Source organism: Euprymna scolopes, chromosome 15 (genome assembly GCF_053919585.1).
Source record: "Euprymna scolopes isolate OS-2025 chromosome 15, ASM5391958v1, whole genome shotgun sequence".
NCBI lineage: Eukaryota > Metazoa > Mollusca > Cephalopoda > Sepiida > Sepiolidae > Euprymna > Euprymna scolopes.
In genome coordinates, this window is record NC_136496.1 from 80,445,282 (window position 1) to 80,461,938 (window position 16,657).

Below are 16,657 nucleotides of genomic sequence, written 5' to 3' on the forward strand. Positions count from 1 at the left end.
ATTTAACTTTGAAATGCTATGGCCGAAGAGTTTTATTCCCTATTTCCTTATTCTTTAATCCTTATTGACCTGATAATGTAATAAATATTCCATGTAACTTATCTTTGCAATTTATTTTATAATTTGCTCCTTTTAATCGAGTTTTCCTATCTTGTTTGGTTTGTCTTATGGAAAATTTATTTTTTCAGATTAATTCATTACTATATATATATATATATATATATATATATATATATATATATATATATATTAGTAAAATGATGATATTATGTATGATAATAAAAGAATAAAAATCTGACCTGAATTAAAAATGGAAAATGCTCAACATTTCATCTATTTTATAAGCTTTTTCACAAGTGAATAGTTAAAGATGATCCATGCCAAGAGGATCAATTATTTCAGGAATGTATATGCAAACAAATAGCAATATATCTAAATTTATGTAAATTAGGAAACTACATAAGTATGTGTACATATATACAATATATTCAAATTTGTAATATATACAGGGTGTCTAAAAAGTGACTGAAGGGTTTTGAACTTAAATAGATTCTTTATTTTTTATATCTTCCTGTAGTTTTAACACAATCTAAGACATTGGGAAATTTTTAAAAAATAATGCAAAAATTCAAACAATCTTTATGAAAAAATCTTTTAAATATTACCCATTTTCAGCTTTGCATATTTGTGCTTTTTCAAAAACATTCATGATAGATTGCAGAATCTCTGGATTGCGATTTAATTCCCTTATTTCATTCCTGATGTTTTCCTTCAATTCCTGCAGAGTTTGAGGGTTGACGTTTCGAGGTCGGCCAGCTCGCAGAATGAAATAAGGGAGTTAAATCGTAATCCAGAGATTTTTTGGAAAGAGCACAAATATAAGAAGCTGAAAATGGGCAACATTTAAAAGACATTATTTTTCATAAATAAAGATTGTCTAAATTTTGCCTTTTTCTATTAATGTCTTAGTCAGACTGTGTTAAAATTACAGGAAGATATCATCAAATCTATTTAAATTCCAAACCCTTCAGTTGTTTTTTGGACACCCTGTACATAAAAAAATATATTTACATATTAAAAATTTATATGTATTGTACATAAGTACATACACTTATGTAGTTTCCTAATTTGCATAAATTTAAATACATTGCTCTTCCTTTGCAAATTTTCTGAAATAATTGATCCTCTTGACATGGACTATTTTTAACTATTCATTTGTGAAAAAAGCCTGCAAAATGTCAAGCATTTTTGTCTTCCTTTTCCATTTTTAATTTATATATATTAGTGTTGTTATCATTATTCATTAGTAATTAAGTTGGTATATATTCAATGCAATAGTGCTCAATACTAAAATTATTAGGAGAGCAAATATATTTATAAGTTACTATCTGTCCCTAACCGGCATTGGTCAGGAGTCTTTTTATTTTCATATTTGTTTTGCCTCTCTTTTTTTTTTTTTTTTTTTTTTTTTTTTTTTTTAAGCCAAATTATTTGTTTTTAAAATAGGGTTTTGAAACTTTAATATACTTATTGTGATATATTTTGGTAATTAGATTATTAACTGAACCAAATTGTTATAAAACTGTACATAATTTTGGAAGCATTTTTTTTTTAATCCATTTATAAAATTAGTGGATATAAGTAGCTCCTAAAGCTTTCAATCATTTCAATATATTAGGATTCCTTAAGAATTTAAAGTTTAAAATAAAAATTACTTTTTTATTAGGTAATCTGAATGCTTCAAAAATTTTGCAAGTCAGCTTTTATTTCAAGGGTTAATTAATATAACATATCAAGAGATAGAAATCCTAAAACCTTAAAATAGGTTTACATAAATGTCTGTTATATGTAATGTGTAGCATTTGGATAGCTCTTGTTGTTAACAAAGGAGAGGAAAAGGACTCCATCATAGAATCCTAATAGATTGTAAAAGCTGTTCATGCAATGTTGAAAGAAAGCAGAAGAAAACAACTTAGATTTTAATTCATAGATATTTTCATTCATTTTTGAAATGAATTTGCAACAAGATAAAATCACTGAAACATGAATTATCTCCCCTGCAATCATTACTACTTAAATAATTTAAACAAGCATTAATCATGACCTGGGTTAGATTTAAGAGGAAATTAATGAGTTTACTTTTTTTTTTTTTTTTTTTTTTTTTTTTTACAAAGGCATCACCACATTATCAAGGCCCAGAGGCCACTCAAGGATAAGGGTTAAAGAGTGTACAGTAGAAGTTGGTCAATATAGTAATCATTAGTAATGAAAATTTGGTAAATTTAATAACTTATATGGAACGGCTCATCAAGAACTTATTTACCTTAGACTTGAACACAACCATATTGTAGTCAGCCGGAAAGCAGGAAAACGGAAGACAATTCCACAGGCGTGCAGTTCTAAGAAAGAAGCTTTGTTCATGGAATCTATGTTTAGGTTTAGGCACAGATAAAGAGTGGGGGAAATTATTGATAGTGTTTACAGCTAGACGAGTGTTTCTTGTGAAAGTTTGGCGAGGGGGGACCATAGATTGAAGCTCAGTTGAACACTTTCCATGAAAATAACGATACATCAGAGACAAACTCGCAACATCTCTTCTGTGAGATAGAGGTTGTAAGGAGGAGAAAAGGACATCTCCTACGAGGCTACGAAGTCTATTTTGAACTCTATCAAGGCAGGACAAGTCCTTTCTAGCAGCTCCTGCCCAGATGTGGCAACAGTATTCCATCCTTGGACGTACCTGGCTCTTATATAGATAGAGAATAGCATCAGCAGTGAGATATCTACTGGATCGATAGAAAGATCCCACCATTTTTCCAGCGGCCTTGGCAACAGATTTGATATACGTGTTCCATTTAAGATCAGGAGTAATGGTCAAGCCCAGAAGCTTGTCAAAACTTGAGGCCTCCTGAAGACGAGAGCCATTCATTTCAATTGATGACAAATGTGGATTAAAATGTTGATGATGTAAAGAGAGAAGCTTGGTTTTAGATGCATTAAAAGTAACCAGCCACTCCTTTCCCCATTGTACTACATGCTCAAGATCAGAGGAGAGAGAATTGGAGAGTACTTGCTCGTTTACTGTCTTAGATGTGGTACCATAAATGGTAGTGTCGTCAGCATAAATGTCTACAAATGATGTAAGGATATGATTTGGAAGATCATTAATGTAGATCAGGAAAAGAGTTGGGCCCAGGATGGATCCCTGAGGGACACCGGCATTAATACTGTGAGCTTCTGATTTTTGCCCCTCAACTACTACTCTTATGAACCTATCAGAAAGAAATGATTTAATAATTGAGAAGACTTTTCCAGCTATACCATAGCTAGCGATCTTATGAAGTAAACCTTTATGCCATACCCTATCAAAGGCCTTAGATATGTCAAGAGCAATTGCCCTAGAAAGATTGCCACCGTCGAGAGATTTGCTAATCCTATGCGATATAACTGTAAGGACATCTGCTGTAGATCTAGCAGAACGGAAACCATATTGAGTGTCACTAAGAAGGTTATTTTTGTTGAGATGTTTGATTACTTCTGTATTTAACACAGATTCTAGCAACTTACACATGACGCACAGGAGACTTATTGGCCTGTACTGAAAGGGGGATGAGCGATCACCTGAATTCTTAAATACAGGGCATACTGATGAGATTTTCCAGAGAGATGGGAAACTATTCTCCTTAAGACAACGATTAAACAGTTTTGTAAGTATGGGCGCTAGTTCAGGTTGAAGTTTTTTGAGTACTATAATTGGAATACCATCAGGGCCAGTTGCTTTACTGGAATCAAGGTTTTTGATTAGCTTGGCAACATCACGTACAGATATACGTATATCACATAGCGTGTTTTCTGATACAGGAGGAAATATTGGGGGTTGGCGGTCTTGGTCGCAAAGGGTAGAATTAGCTGCAAAGTTCTTGACAAAGAGTTTGGCTTTGTCTGATGCTGACGAGATTACCTCAGGTCCATTGATAATAGTTGGGATGGAGCACACGCTTCTGTTCAGGATTCTGTTTGCTATTTGCCAAAACTGGTGGGAACCAAGCCGCTGCTCAGCTACTTTGGACTTAACAGATTGAGCATACAACTCTCTTGCGTTCCTTATTACTTTCTTACAATGGTTGCTGGCAGTCCTGAAAACGGCTTTAGTTTCCATACATCTATTACGTTTGAAGCAGTGGAAAAAGTGATTTCTGTGCGCAATGGCAGCAGCACATTCTGGAGAGAACCATGGCTGGCTGTTAGGTTTTTGCTGAAACTTTTTAGAGGGTATGAAATGGTCAATACCTACAATTAACCATTCAGTTAGGTCTAATACTATAGAGGACACATCCTTTTTAAACATGGAATGCAGAGGTAGATCAGATATAAATGTACGGAAGCTATCCCAGTCAGCCTTAGTGTATCGATATACTGTACGATGAAGTGGTACGTCTGGGGACTTATTACATTTCATTTTTATCTTAATTGATACAACAGAGTGGTCGGAAGATCCAAGAGGCGACAGAACAGAAACTGAACATAGTTCAGGGCAAGTTGTGAGAAAAAGGTCTAGTAGGCTCGCATACTGGCCGTCATTATCGGGCACACGGGTAGGTTCCTGAACAATCTGAGTGAGGTCATAGGCAATGGAGAAATCATGACAGAACCTCCCCTCATCATCGGTCTTGTTTGAGTGGGTCAACCATTCGACGTTGTGAACATTGAAGTCTCCACATACGTGAATGTTAGCTGAAGGATAAGTAGAAAGGACTTGGTCAATTTTCTCAGATATGCTTTGAAAGATAGTAACTCCGCTGTTGTGGGGGCGATAGAGAGTAAATATAAATGCAGTAGTGTGAGCTAAAGCAACCCGGAAGCACATATAGGGTAAGTTAGGATCTTCCCTGGAGATGTCCCTCCCACATGGAAAGCTATCTTTAATATAGGCACATATTCCATGCCCATGGCGATCTTGGGGGTCAGATTTAGAAGTTAAGTTAGAGTATCCTGTAATTGCAAACTCATCTAGGGAAATAGCCTGTCCAATGCCAGTTTCACTTAAAAATAAAAGGTCTGGTTTAGTCTCCTGTAATTGGGTTTCAACCTCTGGAAGGTTAGAACGTAGACCCCTGATGTTGGAGAAGGAGACATGGTAGTAGGGGTCTACGTTGGAAGTTGGAGAACCGGGTTTAATCGTGTATTTTTTCTTGAAACTTGTCATGATGAAATTTTGGAATTTGTGGACTAGGTCGACAGATTTACTTAGAGCAGGACAGAGAGGGGAAACTAAGAGAGAAAAAGAAACGAAGAATTTTTTTTTTTTTTTTTGTACCACATGATAAGGTAAAGCCGTAACAATTACCCACTAGTATGGCATCGAGAGGCCCCACCAGAAGCTACTGCATGGTCCAGATTCCATTCACCAAATGGCAATACAGCAGCCCCAGTACTTTGCACCTGCTGATAGGACAGCCTCCTTAGTGGTTAATCCAAGGTTCGGGTCCCTGACTATCAGGCGGATAACGTCAGCCCAGACAAAACGTTTACCTCCAGCACCCTTACTAGTGACATGGCTACAAGGATAGACATAGAAACAGAAAATTTCCACCAACTCTGCCAACTGTTCGCGCAAAAATACTGCCAACCTAGAAAACAGCTTTTTCTTCTCCCTTTGTCAGAAAAATCACTCATTTAAAAAATGAGGACTGAGGGACAAATAAGAAGAAGCGAGAGTAACAGGAGCTGCCGATAACGCATCCACAATGCGTTTTCTACTCTCCATTAAAAAAAAAAAAAAATAAAATAAAAAAAAAAAAATAAATAAATAAATAAAAAATAAAAAATAACTATTAAGTATTGTACTTAATAAAAGTCCAACGGACCTGTTTAAGGGAAAGTATGGTGATAGATTCCCCTCCCACGAACTAAGAATGAGTACAATTAGGTAATCTATTTTTGCAATCAACTCGGTAGATCAATAAACATTTATGGACGAGAGAAAAAAAAAAAAAAAAAAAAAAAAAAGCTAGCATTTAATACAACAGAAATACATAAATTAAATACTGAAATAAAATGTAGTTATTAATATTTGAATCTTAAAATAAAAAGTGCGAATTAGTAGAGAAAAAAATCACTTATCACAACAACGCATTCCGTCTCCAAACTAGTGAAGAATTTAACTTTTAATAGCGTTCAGAAGATTTTTTTTTTTTTTTTTTAAATTAACCGTTAAGAGAAAGCGTGATTTTATTCTGAACTTTAACTAATCACGTTTTAAGCAACTTATGATATAAAACAAAATCGGATGGGGGGGGGGGTTCTTCCAAAGTTAGTTGGTGACGTTATAAGTAATTGCGAGATAAGATGGGAGCCAGAAATTAGGGGTGGGGGACTGAAAATGATAATATAATGGCTTGATTATACAATATTTAAGATCAACTTGGTAGATAAACATTTATGGACGAGAGAAAAAAAAAAAAAAAAAAAAAAAGCTAGCATTTAATACAACAGAAATACATAAATTAAATACTGAAATAAAATGTAGTTATTAATATTTGAATCTTAAAATAAAAAGTGCGAATTAGTAGAGAAAAAAATCACTTATCACAACAACGCATTCCGTCTCCAAACTAGTGAAGAATTTAACTTTTAATAGCGTTCAGAAGATTTTTTTTTTTTTTTTTTAAATTAACCGTTAAGAGAAAGCGTGATTTTATTCTGAACTTTAACTAATCACGTTTTAAGCAACTTATGATATAAAACAAAATCGGATGGGGGGGGGTTCTTCCAAAGTTAGTTGGTGACGTTATAAGTAATTGCGAGATAAGATGGGAGCCAGAAATTAGGGGTGGGGGACTGAAAATGATAATATAATGGCTTGATTATACAATATTTAAGATCAACTTGGTAGATAAACATTTATGGACGAGAGAAAAAAAAAAAAAAAAAAAAAAAAAAAAGCTAGCATTTAATACAACAGAAATACATAAATTAAATACTGAAATAAAATGTAGTTATTAATATTTGAATCTTAAAATAAAAAGTGCGAATTAGTAGAGAAAAAAATCACTTATCACAACAACGCATTCCGTCTCCAAACTAGTGAAGAATTTAACTTTTAATAGCGTTCAGAAGATTTTTTTTTTTTTTTTTTAAATTAACCGTTAAGAGAAAGCGTGATTTTATTCTGAACTTTAACTAATCACGTTTTAAGCAACTTATGATATAAAACAAAATCGGATGGGGGGGGGGGGGTTCTTCCAAAGTTAGTTGGTGACGTTATAAGTAATTGCGAGATAAGATGGGAGCCAGAAATTAGGGGTGGGGGACTGAAAATGATAATATAATGGCTTGATTATACAATATTTAAGATCAACTTGGTAGATAAACATTTATGGACGAGAGAAAAAAAAAAAAAAAAAAAAAAAAAAGCTAGCATTTAATACAACAGAAATACATAAATTAAATACTGAAATAAAATGTAGTTATTAATATTTGAATCTTAAAATAAAAAGTGCGAATTAGTAGAGAAAAAAATCACTTATCACAACAACGCATTCCGTCTCCAAACTAGTGAAGAATTTAACTTTTAATAGCGTTCAGAAGATTTTTTTTTTTTTTTTTTAAATTAACCGTTAAGAGAAAGCGTGATTTTATTCTGAACTTTAACTAATCACGTTTTAAGCAACTTATGATATAAAACAAAATCGGATGGGGGGGGGGGGTTCTTCCAAAGTTAGTTGGTGACGTTATAAGTAATTGCGAGATAAGATGGGAGCCAGAAATTAGGGGTGGGGGACTGAAAATGATAATATAATGGCTTGATTATACAATATTTAAGATCAACTTGGTAGATAAACATTTATGGACGAGAGAGAAAAAAAAAAAAAAAAAAAAAAAAAAAAGCTAGCATTTAATACAACAGAAATACATAAATTAAATACTGAAATAAAATGTAGTTATTAATATTTGAATCTTAAAATAAAAAGTGCGAATTAGTAGAGAAAAAAATCACTTATCACAACAACGCATTCCGTCTCCAAACTAGTGAAGAATTTAACTTTTAATAGCGTTCAGAAGATTTTTTTTTTTTTTTTTTAAATTAACCGTTAAGAGAAAGCGTGATTTTATTCTGAACTTTAACTAATCACGTTTTAAGCAACTTATGATATAAAACAAAATCGGATGGGGGGTTCTTCCAAAGTTAGTTGGTGACGTTATAAGTAATTGCGAGATAAGATGGGAGCCAGAAATTAGGGGTGGGGGACTGAAAATGATAATATAATGGCTTGATTATACAATATTTAAGATCAACTTGGTAGATAAACATTTATGGACGAGAGAAAAAAAAAAAAAAAAAAAAAAAAAAAGCTAGCATTTAATACAACAGAAATACATAAATTAAATACTGAAATAAAATGTAGTTATTAATATTTGAATCTTAAAATAAAAAGTGCGAATTAGTAGAGAAGGAAGGATAAAACTTTCTTGAAGACACTAATATCTGTTTTATCTAAAAAAGAAAAAAATATATATAAGCATTAATTTTACTTTTTTGTTGTCATTGATTTGGAGTTTAAAAAAAAAAATTATTTGCTATTTGCAAAAGAATTACCATTTGGCAGGATTTTAGCCCCATGCAGAGCAAATCCGAGTTTTCAAAAAGGAAGATTTGGTTAATTTTATGTTTTCATAGTCATAGAAATTACTATTAATGTTTTGTGTAAAACTAATTGGCCAATTGTGAGAAAATCAGAAAACCGATGGGATAATGGAATAAAAGAAGAACGGATAATAATGACTGGTGGAATGGATGACAATGACTGATGGGATAATGGAATGGATAATGACAATGACTGATGGGGTAATGGAATGGATAATGACAATGAGTAAACATCAGAGGACAAAAATAAAAAACTTCTCACTTTATTTTCTCTCGATTTTATAAAATATTAGGTTAACAAATAATGTGTTTGGTTAGCAGGACTGATGAAGTCTATTAATAACTTAGGCAGTCGTCTTTAGATATGCCAAAGACAATCATCAAATTCTAGTAAGAATCTTTGGTATTTTTTGCAGTATAATTTTTAAAAAAAGCATAATTACATGTCATGTCGAAATTCCAAAAATTGCAAAAAGCAAAAAATGATCCAGTAGAAAAATAATTACAAGTAAAAATTTAAATTCTTCAAATTATCAAGTCTTATTGTGTTTTTATGTGGAAGAGTTGTGCGACCAATTCTGTATGACAAGCTGATTTCTCTTCTTTGCTTTCCTTGAAATCTGCCATTGAAAAAAATGAAAAATTTCCTACTGCTGTGTGTATGATTTTTTTTTTTTTTTTTTTTTTTTTTTTTTGCAAAAAAATAGATCTAGCACATCTTCTATTGGATTAGTTTTCGTAATTTTCTGGAATTTATACAATTTTCGGCATGACACCGATGAAGTGATAGTATTTTCAGCTGAAATGCATTTGTTTGAAATTGTATTATACTGCACAAGCACCGAATTAACCATTCTTACCAGAAAGAGCAAAAAAGCATAAACTAGTAAAGAATTCACTTAAAATGAACGAATACAATCGAGTTATTTCCCTTTCTCTATTTTCATTCTAAAGGTTACGTCTTCTTTGAATTTGCTCGTATATGTGTATCGCTATATATTTCGTTTTGGAATTAAAATGCTCTGAGTGAATATGTATTTAAAAATTCTTTTTTCTGTCTCTTTTTTTTTTCTTGCAGGTAAATTACCGATTAACTTAGCGGAAGAATTAACCACTGTTCATTATTACAATTTAGATCCCAAGAGACAGGAGAAAATGAAATTTAAGAAAAAAAAAGGGCCATAACTAAAATGGTTTGTAAGCGTTTCTTCCTGAATGTACAAAGACTTTTTTTTCCTGTAGTTAAAAAAAAAAAAAAAGAAAGAAAAAGAAAAAAAAGCACAAAACAAAAAGCAAACCTGTCCACATAAAAGACAAAAAGACATTTTAACATTTGGTGCTTCTACAGGATTAAAAAAATATTCTTTCTTTTTTTTTTTTTTTTTATTTGATCTATTCTTTGTAGTGGACACATTTTTTTTTTTTTTTTTTTTTTTTTTTTTTTGTTAACTGCTCAAGAAGTGGTTTATTTTATACTTTTTTACCAAACTTTTGGACATGTGTTTTTATCTTTTGTACAATATTTTTTACAAAATCGGTGCAAAACCTTGAACATATCCTCAAACATGAGTGAACGAATGCGTGTGTACTGTTTGCGTGTACAAAGAGGGTCGGGGAGAATTATCTATCAAAAACAATTGACACTTTCTTTCCCCCTTCCTTCTCTTTTCATTTTCCATTTGTTTTTCCATTCCTACCATTTCAGTTCTCATCGTTTAAAACTGCATAAATGATCTTAGATCTATTATACAGTTGGCACACCAGAATTGGATACTAAATAAATATCACATTATTTTTTTTTTTAACACCGTTTATTTATTTATTTTTTTCTAGTTGATCTATAAATAACAATGCAACTTCTGTAGTATTCAATTCTTCACGTGTACAGAAAAGGAAACCGATACTGAGACGTTCATTGGGAGTTTTAGCTTTTAAATTTATTTGGGAAAAAAATTAACACATGAGAGACACACATTTGAAGTTTTTAGGATTTCCATCTCTCAACCAATTAGTTAACTATCTTATTAAGGATAAATGAGTAGACATAGCAAACAGATGTGGTGGGAGGGGGGCATTTCACTCTTAGCAATTACCAAAGTTTTCCTTTCAGTTATTACAACATTATTCGCTATTTGTCCTGTGTCACATTCATAGACTGACTCTTCTGAAACCTCTATTTTCATTAACCTCAGTATCTGTGATGTCATGCGTCATGTCCGGTTATCCTTTTGATTTCACTCTTAGAACAATTACCTCATACTTAACCTTCAGGTCGTCTCTCCCTGTTAGTTTTCATAGGAACTGATTTATTTCTCAAACTTGTATGTCACTTCGATCTGTACTTAGTTCTATCTTTGTCAAAATTAACACTAGCTGATGTAATCACTATCCGACATATTATTTAACACGTGTATAGTTTTAATGGAGATTCTTTGCTGATATTTATTTGAATAAGAATTAAACAAAAATCATGTTTTGTTTTTTTTTTGTTTTAAGTGTTTTAGTTTAAGCAAATAAAAAGACATGCAGCACAAAACACATTTTTCAGATTGTGTGATTCTATTCCTATGCATTATTCTTTCATTTCACACACACAAAAAAAAAACAATATTTATTTTTGTTTGGTTCAACTCCTGACTAAAAGAACACACAAATGTATTTTCGTTTATTTCATTTTTTTGTGCAAATTAAATATTATGTATGGAAAAAATGAATAACAATAAAATTCTGATTGCATTAATCTATGGATTTTTTTAGTTTTTATTCATAATACATTTAGATGCGTTTGTAGAGTTTTTTTTTAATAAAGATAATAAAACATCACTTTTGTTTGTTTATATATATATATATATATATGTATATATATATATATATATATATATATATATATATATATATTCAAATAAATATTGTAAATGAAGAATTTCCATTCTTAATATAACATTGATATATACTATTAAAGAGTTATTGTGTTTTTACAGTTTCTCTGTTTATAAGCAAATAGAAACATTTGATTGGTTGACAAAAAAAAAAAGAATAGGCAGTAGTTTTTACAATGTCAATAACAGTTTGAATTTTATTTAAACCTAAAGGAAGTTTTTTAATTTACATGTTTTATAAATTTAAAGAAATTAATCTAGCATCAAAAAAACAGTGCACATTTTTTTTTTTTAATCCACAAAAAACGTAGACAAAAGGGAATACAGCATTATTTCAAAGCGAGTTATTTTTTTGCATAAAAGCATAAATTCAGATGATTTTGCTAATAAAAACAATCCGTGAATACGTGCACCATAGTCTCTCATGCAAATAAAAAGTAGCATTTTTTTTTCCAGGAAATTTCAAATATTTTTCTTCATAATGACTATAAAATGTTAGAAGCTAAGTAAAGGTGGAAATTGATACAACCCTGATACACTGTACCAACAACCCAAAAAGTGGAAATAAACTACTGTTGCTTTATTTGTTTACAAATCAAATGGAAATCAAAAACCCACTTTTTTTTAGTCTCATTCTAGAGTGCCTATTGTATAATAAGTCCATGAATTTAGTATTGAAGACTCCCCAACTACCTCTAGAGATAGGATTCAAGAATCATCTATAAGAATACATTCATATATATATATATATATATATATATATATATATATATATATATATATATATATATATATATATATATACTCGGGTTTTTTTATTCAAAAATAATGGACTAATGAATTCAACGAGGTTGTTAGATAGTGCTCAATAAAAAGAGCTGATAATACTTGTTTATTATTAAATAAACATGGTCACATCTTTCTGCTACAAATAGCCACTTGTTTCAATCAAACAATTGAACTTTTGAATAGTCAAGTCGCTGCCTGATGATATCTGTTGTTTGATTGAAACAAGTGGCTATTTGTAGCAGCAAGATGTGACCATGTTTATATAATAAACAAGTATATATATATATATATATATATATATATATATATATATATATATATATATATATGATTAGTTTTTTTTTGAAAAAGAATTCCAGCAGAGTACTCAATTAAAAGGAAAATCCAAATTGTAAGAGTGTATTTATATTTTGTGGACAGAAAGTTGTTAGTTGAGAGAGATCATTGGTACCGTTGGTTTCAAACCCAATAATAAGGCCCGTTTAAGGTATCCTTATCAAGCTCTCTTCAGCCAATATTCGTCTATATATATATATATATATATATATATATATATATATATATATATATATATATATATATATATATATATATATATTATTATTATTATTATTAATATAAATAAATTTACAAGGTGATAACAACTAATAACCCAACTTTGAGAAAATAAGACGATGAACGGAATAGATGACAAATGGAATAATGGAATAACAGATTACCAAGAGTGACAAAAACTGAACCCTTTTCCAATTAGTATCTGGGGACCAAAAATCTTCTCACCTTTTCTTTCTACCTTACAAAATATATGGTTGACAAAGGCTGTGGTCTGTCAGCAAGGTTGTTCAAAAAATGTTAACTTAGGAAATCACTCAGTGTCTTTAAATATTTCGAAAGATAACTTTTATTATATTCATGTATAAGGCTGCAAAAATGTGAGCTTAGAAGATATGATTCACTCTGGAAGACCTTCAGCATTTTACAGCAATATTTCAAAGATAAATATTGAACGCAATCCCAAAATTATGATGAAGGTCACCTACGAAAATGTTAAAAGTTCCAAAAATGATTGTTCGTTATCCCCAAGTTTCACATGTTTTTTTAACTTCCGGTTTCTGTTGACTGGTCTGTTTCCTGATGAATGCCCTGGAAAAGTTTCTTCTGATTTGAAAGTATTCTGTTATTCTGAAAAACATCCGAATTCGTTCGCTGATTTTAAAACTGGTAAACATTAATCAGAAAAGACTTTTCAAAGGGCATTCATTGTGAAGCAGAATGGTTACCAAAATCCGAAAGTTAAAAAAAAAACATGTTAAACTTGGGGGTAACCATATTGTTCTGTTCGTAAACACTTAATTGTAATGTATTTGTTTTATTTCTTTCCTTCCAAAAAACACCCAGAACTTTCTGGACAACCCAGTATTTTATTGTTAATATTTTTTATTTTGGTGAAATTCCTTCCAAAGAGGCAATGAAATTCACATTTTTTTTTTTGGTTTGTTTTTTTAGCTATCTTCAAGTCTTCTACTTATGAACAGTTTATAAAAATATTTGTTTTCGCAGAGAATTTATCATCCGTCCTTTTTTTTGTTTTTTCATATTGGTTTTGAATTTCTTTTTAACAATGGGGTGGGCGGGGGGGGGATGAAAACTACTCAGAAATTTTCAGTTTGGATTTGTTTTAGAAAACATTATGGGTCTTATCCAGAATCCCCCTCCTCTCCATAGACAAAAATCTGTATGATGTACAGACCCATGATGAAAAGAAAATATCATATTCCAAAAATCACTTAAAGTGATCAAGTAGTTTTTTTTTGTTTTTTTTTTAATAAAGAAAATCATTTTTAAGTGATTCATGGGAATTCGTAGGCATTAGCAACATAAATCTTGCAAGTTTGAATTACTGAGTTATCTCCTTTATTGGTTTTAGAATGTTTTCAAAGTAGCGGACAACACGACCACACTTCTGTTACTCATAGAAATTTGATTTTCTTATTTAAAAATAAAACTACTTGATCAATTTATGTGGTTTTTGGAATATGATATTTTCATTTTGTTACAAGTACGTACATCATAAAGATTTTTGTCTTTTAATATCAGGGGAATTCTGGACAAGAACCAACATTATAAACAGTATTGTTGTTCTTGCTTATGGTTTAGGATTTAATTGTATTTTCTGATAAAGGTTAAAGGATGGCTTTAACAATTTAATTATTGTTTTGGTATGATATAAACTGTTCAGATTTTTTTTATTTTATTGTATGGCAATTTCACATGATAAATGGTGCTGCTTATAGATATTGATCCAGCCTTCTTTTGCTTGAATATTTTCTCACTGAACATTTTTAGCAGTTCAATTACAGACAAGACAGAAATGGTTGGACTATGTCATTTTTTTATTTTGTTTTTTCTTTTTTTCTTTTGTATATGATAATTTCACTTGATGAGTTGCTTATAAATAGTGATCCAGCCTTCTTCTGACGAAGGCCAAACGAATAGTTGACCGAAACGTCATGAAACAACTAAGAAAAGATGAGGATAAATAGTCCACAATAAATAAAATTAATAAATAATACTCATCTCAATAATGAATTCCAATTAAATAATATATATAGCCTCCTTTTGCTTGAATATTTTCTCAATGAACATTTTCAGCAGTTCGATTACAGACAAGACAAATGGTTGGATTATGTCATTTTTTTATTTTGTTTTTTCTTTTTTGTGTGTATGATAATTTCACTTGATGAGTTATGTTGCTTATAAATTTTGTTATTCTTCAGAGATCAGTTACAGGAATTTTTGGTACTTAAAAGCCAACATATTTTAGGTGAAAATAATATTATGTGCTTGTGTGTTATGTAGAAATTAGTAGAAATTCCAAAACTTACAAAAATGATCTTGTAGAAACTGTGCTAGATGCATTTTTAACAAAAAGTCATGTTCTCTTTAAAAATGGCAAACCCTTAATTTAAGTCAATTTAAGTTGTCATTTTGTCATATTGAATTGGTTGTACAACTATGCCACAGTAAAACATACAATAAAACTTGATAATTCAATAAATTCTATTTTTACTTGTAATTATTTTTCTATTAAATCATTTTTTGTAATTTTTGTCATTTATAATCTTTTCAACCGGACACATAAGTACATAATAATGTTTTCACCTGAAATGCGTTGGTTAAAAAGATCAACAATCTACACAAGCACCAAATTTTTACCTTTTTGTTTTATTTTTTGGTCCTTATGCACTTATTGAACGAGACATAACTCAGCATTCGCTCAGCATGATGTCAATAGCCGGAGAATGCTGAGTGATGCCAATGAAATAATAGCAACGCTATGTAAAAGAAAAAAAGAAAAGTTTTAAATGTAAAAACATTAATAGAAAAAAAAAACTACCGTAATTTTTAATTTTTATTAACTGTGTGAAGAAAAGGTGTTTTTTTCTTTTGTGTGTCAAATAATTTTTAAGCAAATTATTTTTTTTTATTTTTTATTTTTTTTTTTTTTTTTTTTTTTTTGCGAAGAAAAGTTTTTTTGTGTGTCAAATAAATAATTTTTAAGCAAAACTTTTTTTTCCGAGGTTTTTTATTGTGTCAAATAAATAAGTTTTAAACAAATTTTTTTTTTTTTTTTTTTTTCAAATAAATAATTGTTAGCAAATGTTTTTTTTTTTTTTTTTGTCCGATAAATAATTTGAAGCAAAGTTTTTGATTCTTTTTTGTTTCAAGTATTTTTTTGTTAATATGATTTTTTGGGTCAAGTATTTTTTTTATACATATATATATATATATATATATATATATATATATATATATCAAGGAAAACGGGAACAAAAAAACAAATAATTTAGAAAAATTGAAGCAATTTTTTTTAGTTTTTTTTTTTTTTTTAAGTATTTATGTATCAAACAAACAAAAGTGTGTGAGTTTTTATTTTTTGTTTGTTTGTTTTTTTTTGTTTTGGTTTTTTTTCCGAATCTCTGCGAGTAGTTGGAAAATTTTTGTTTTATTTCTCAATGCTAGGAAAATTTTCTTGAAGATGTTTTTTCTTCAGATTTTTGGATGGGATCAGATGACAAAGTGGACGGAGAAGAGATAGCAAACATGTAAGGAAGCTCCTTACCAACCGGGTAACATTTTGCAATGTGAGTTAATATGGAGGCAAACAGATCGCTACCAAATTTTTGCCTCCACATAAACGCTAAAAGATATGTGTTCGAATGCTCCCGGCTTGTTCCACATTCTTGTTTATTGCGCTGTTTTGCCTCCTTCCACATTCGCGCCACATGATTAGTAATTGCTTGCATTTCAGGATCTACGAAGTGAAGGCTGTGGATCGCCA

At 30.4% G+C, this 16,657-nt stretch overlaps 1 protein-coding gene across 8 annotated transcripts in view; it reads left to right on the plus strand.

The window, feature by feature from the left end:
- LOC145293937 (uncharacterized) overlaps positions 1-11,381 on the plus strand; it is a 182,177-nt gene extending 170,796 nt beyond the window's left edge. For all 8 annotated transcript variants that reach the window (XR_013869796.1, XR_013869794.1, XR_013869795.1 and 5 more), the window contains one exon: positions 9,726-11,381. Coding sequence is in view for 2 of the 8 variants with exons in the window: in XM_080140791.1 (XP_079996917.1) it covers positions 9,726-9,746 (21 nt within the window). In the remaining 6 variants the exon portion in view is untranslated. The remainder of the gene's footprint in view (positions 1-9,725) is intronic.
- The last annotated feature ends 5,276 nt before the right edge of the window (positions 11,382-16,657 follow it).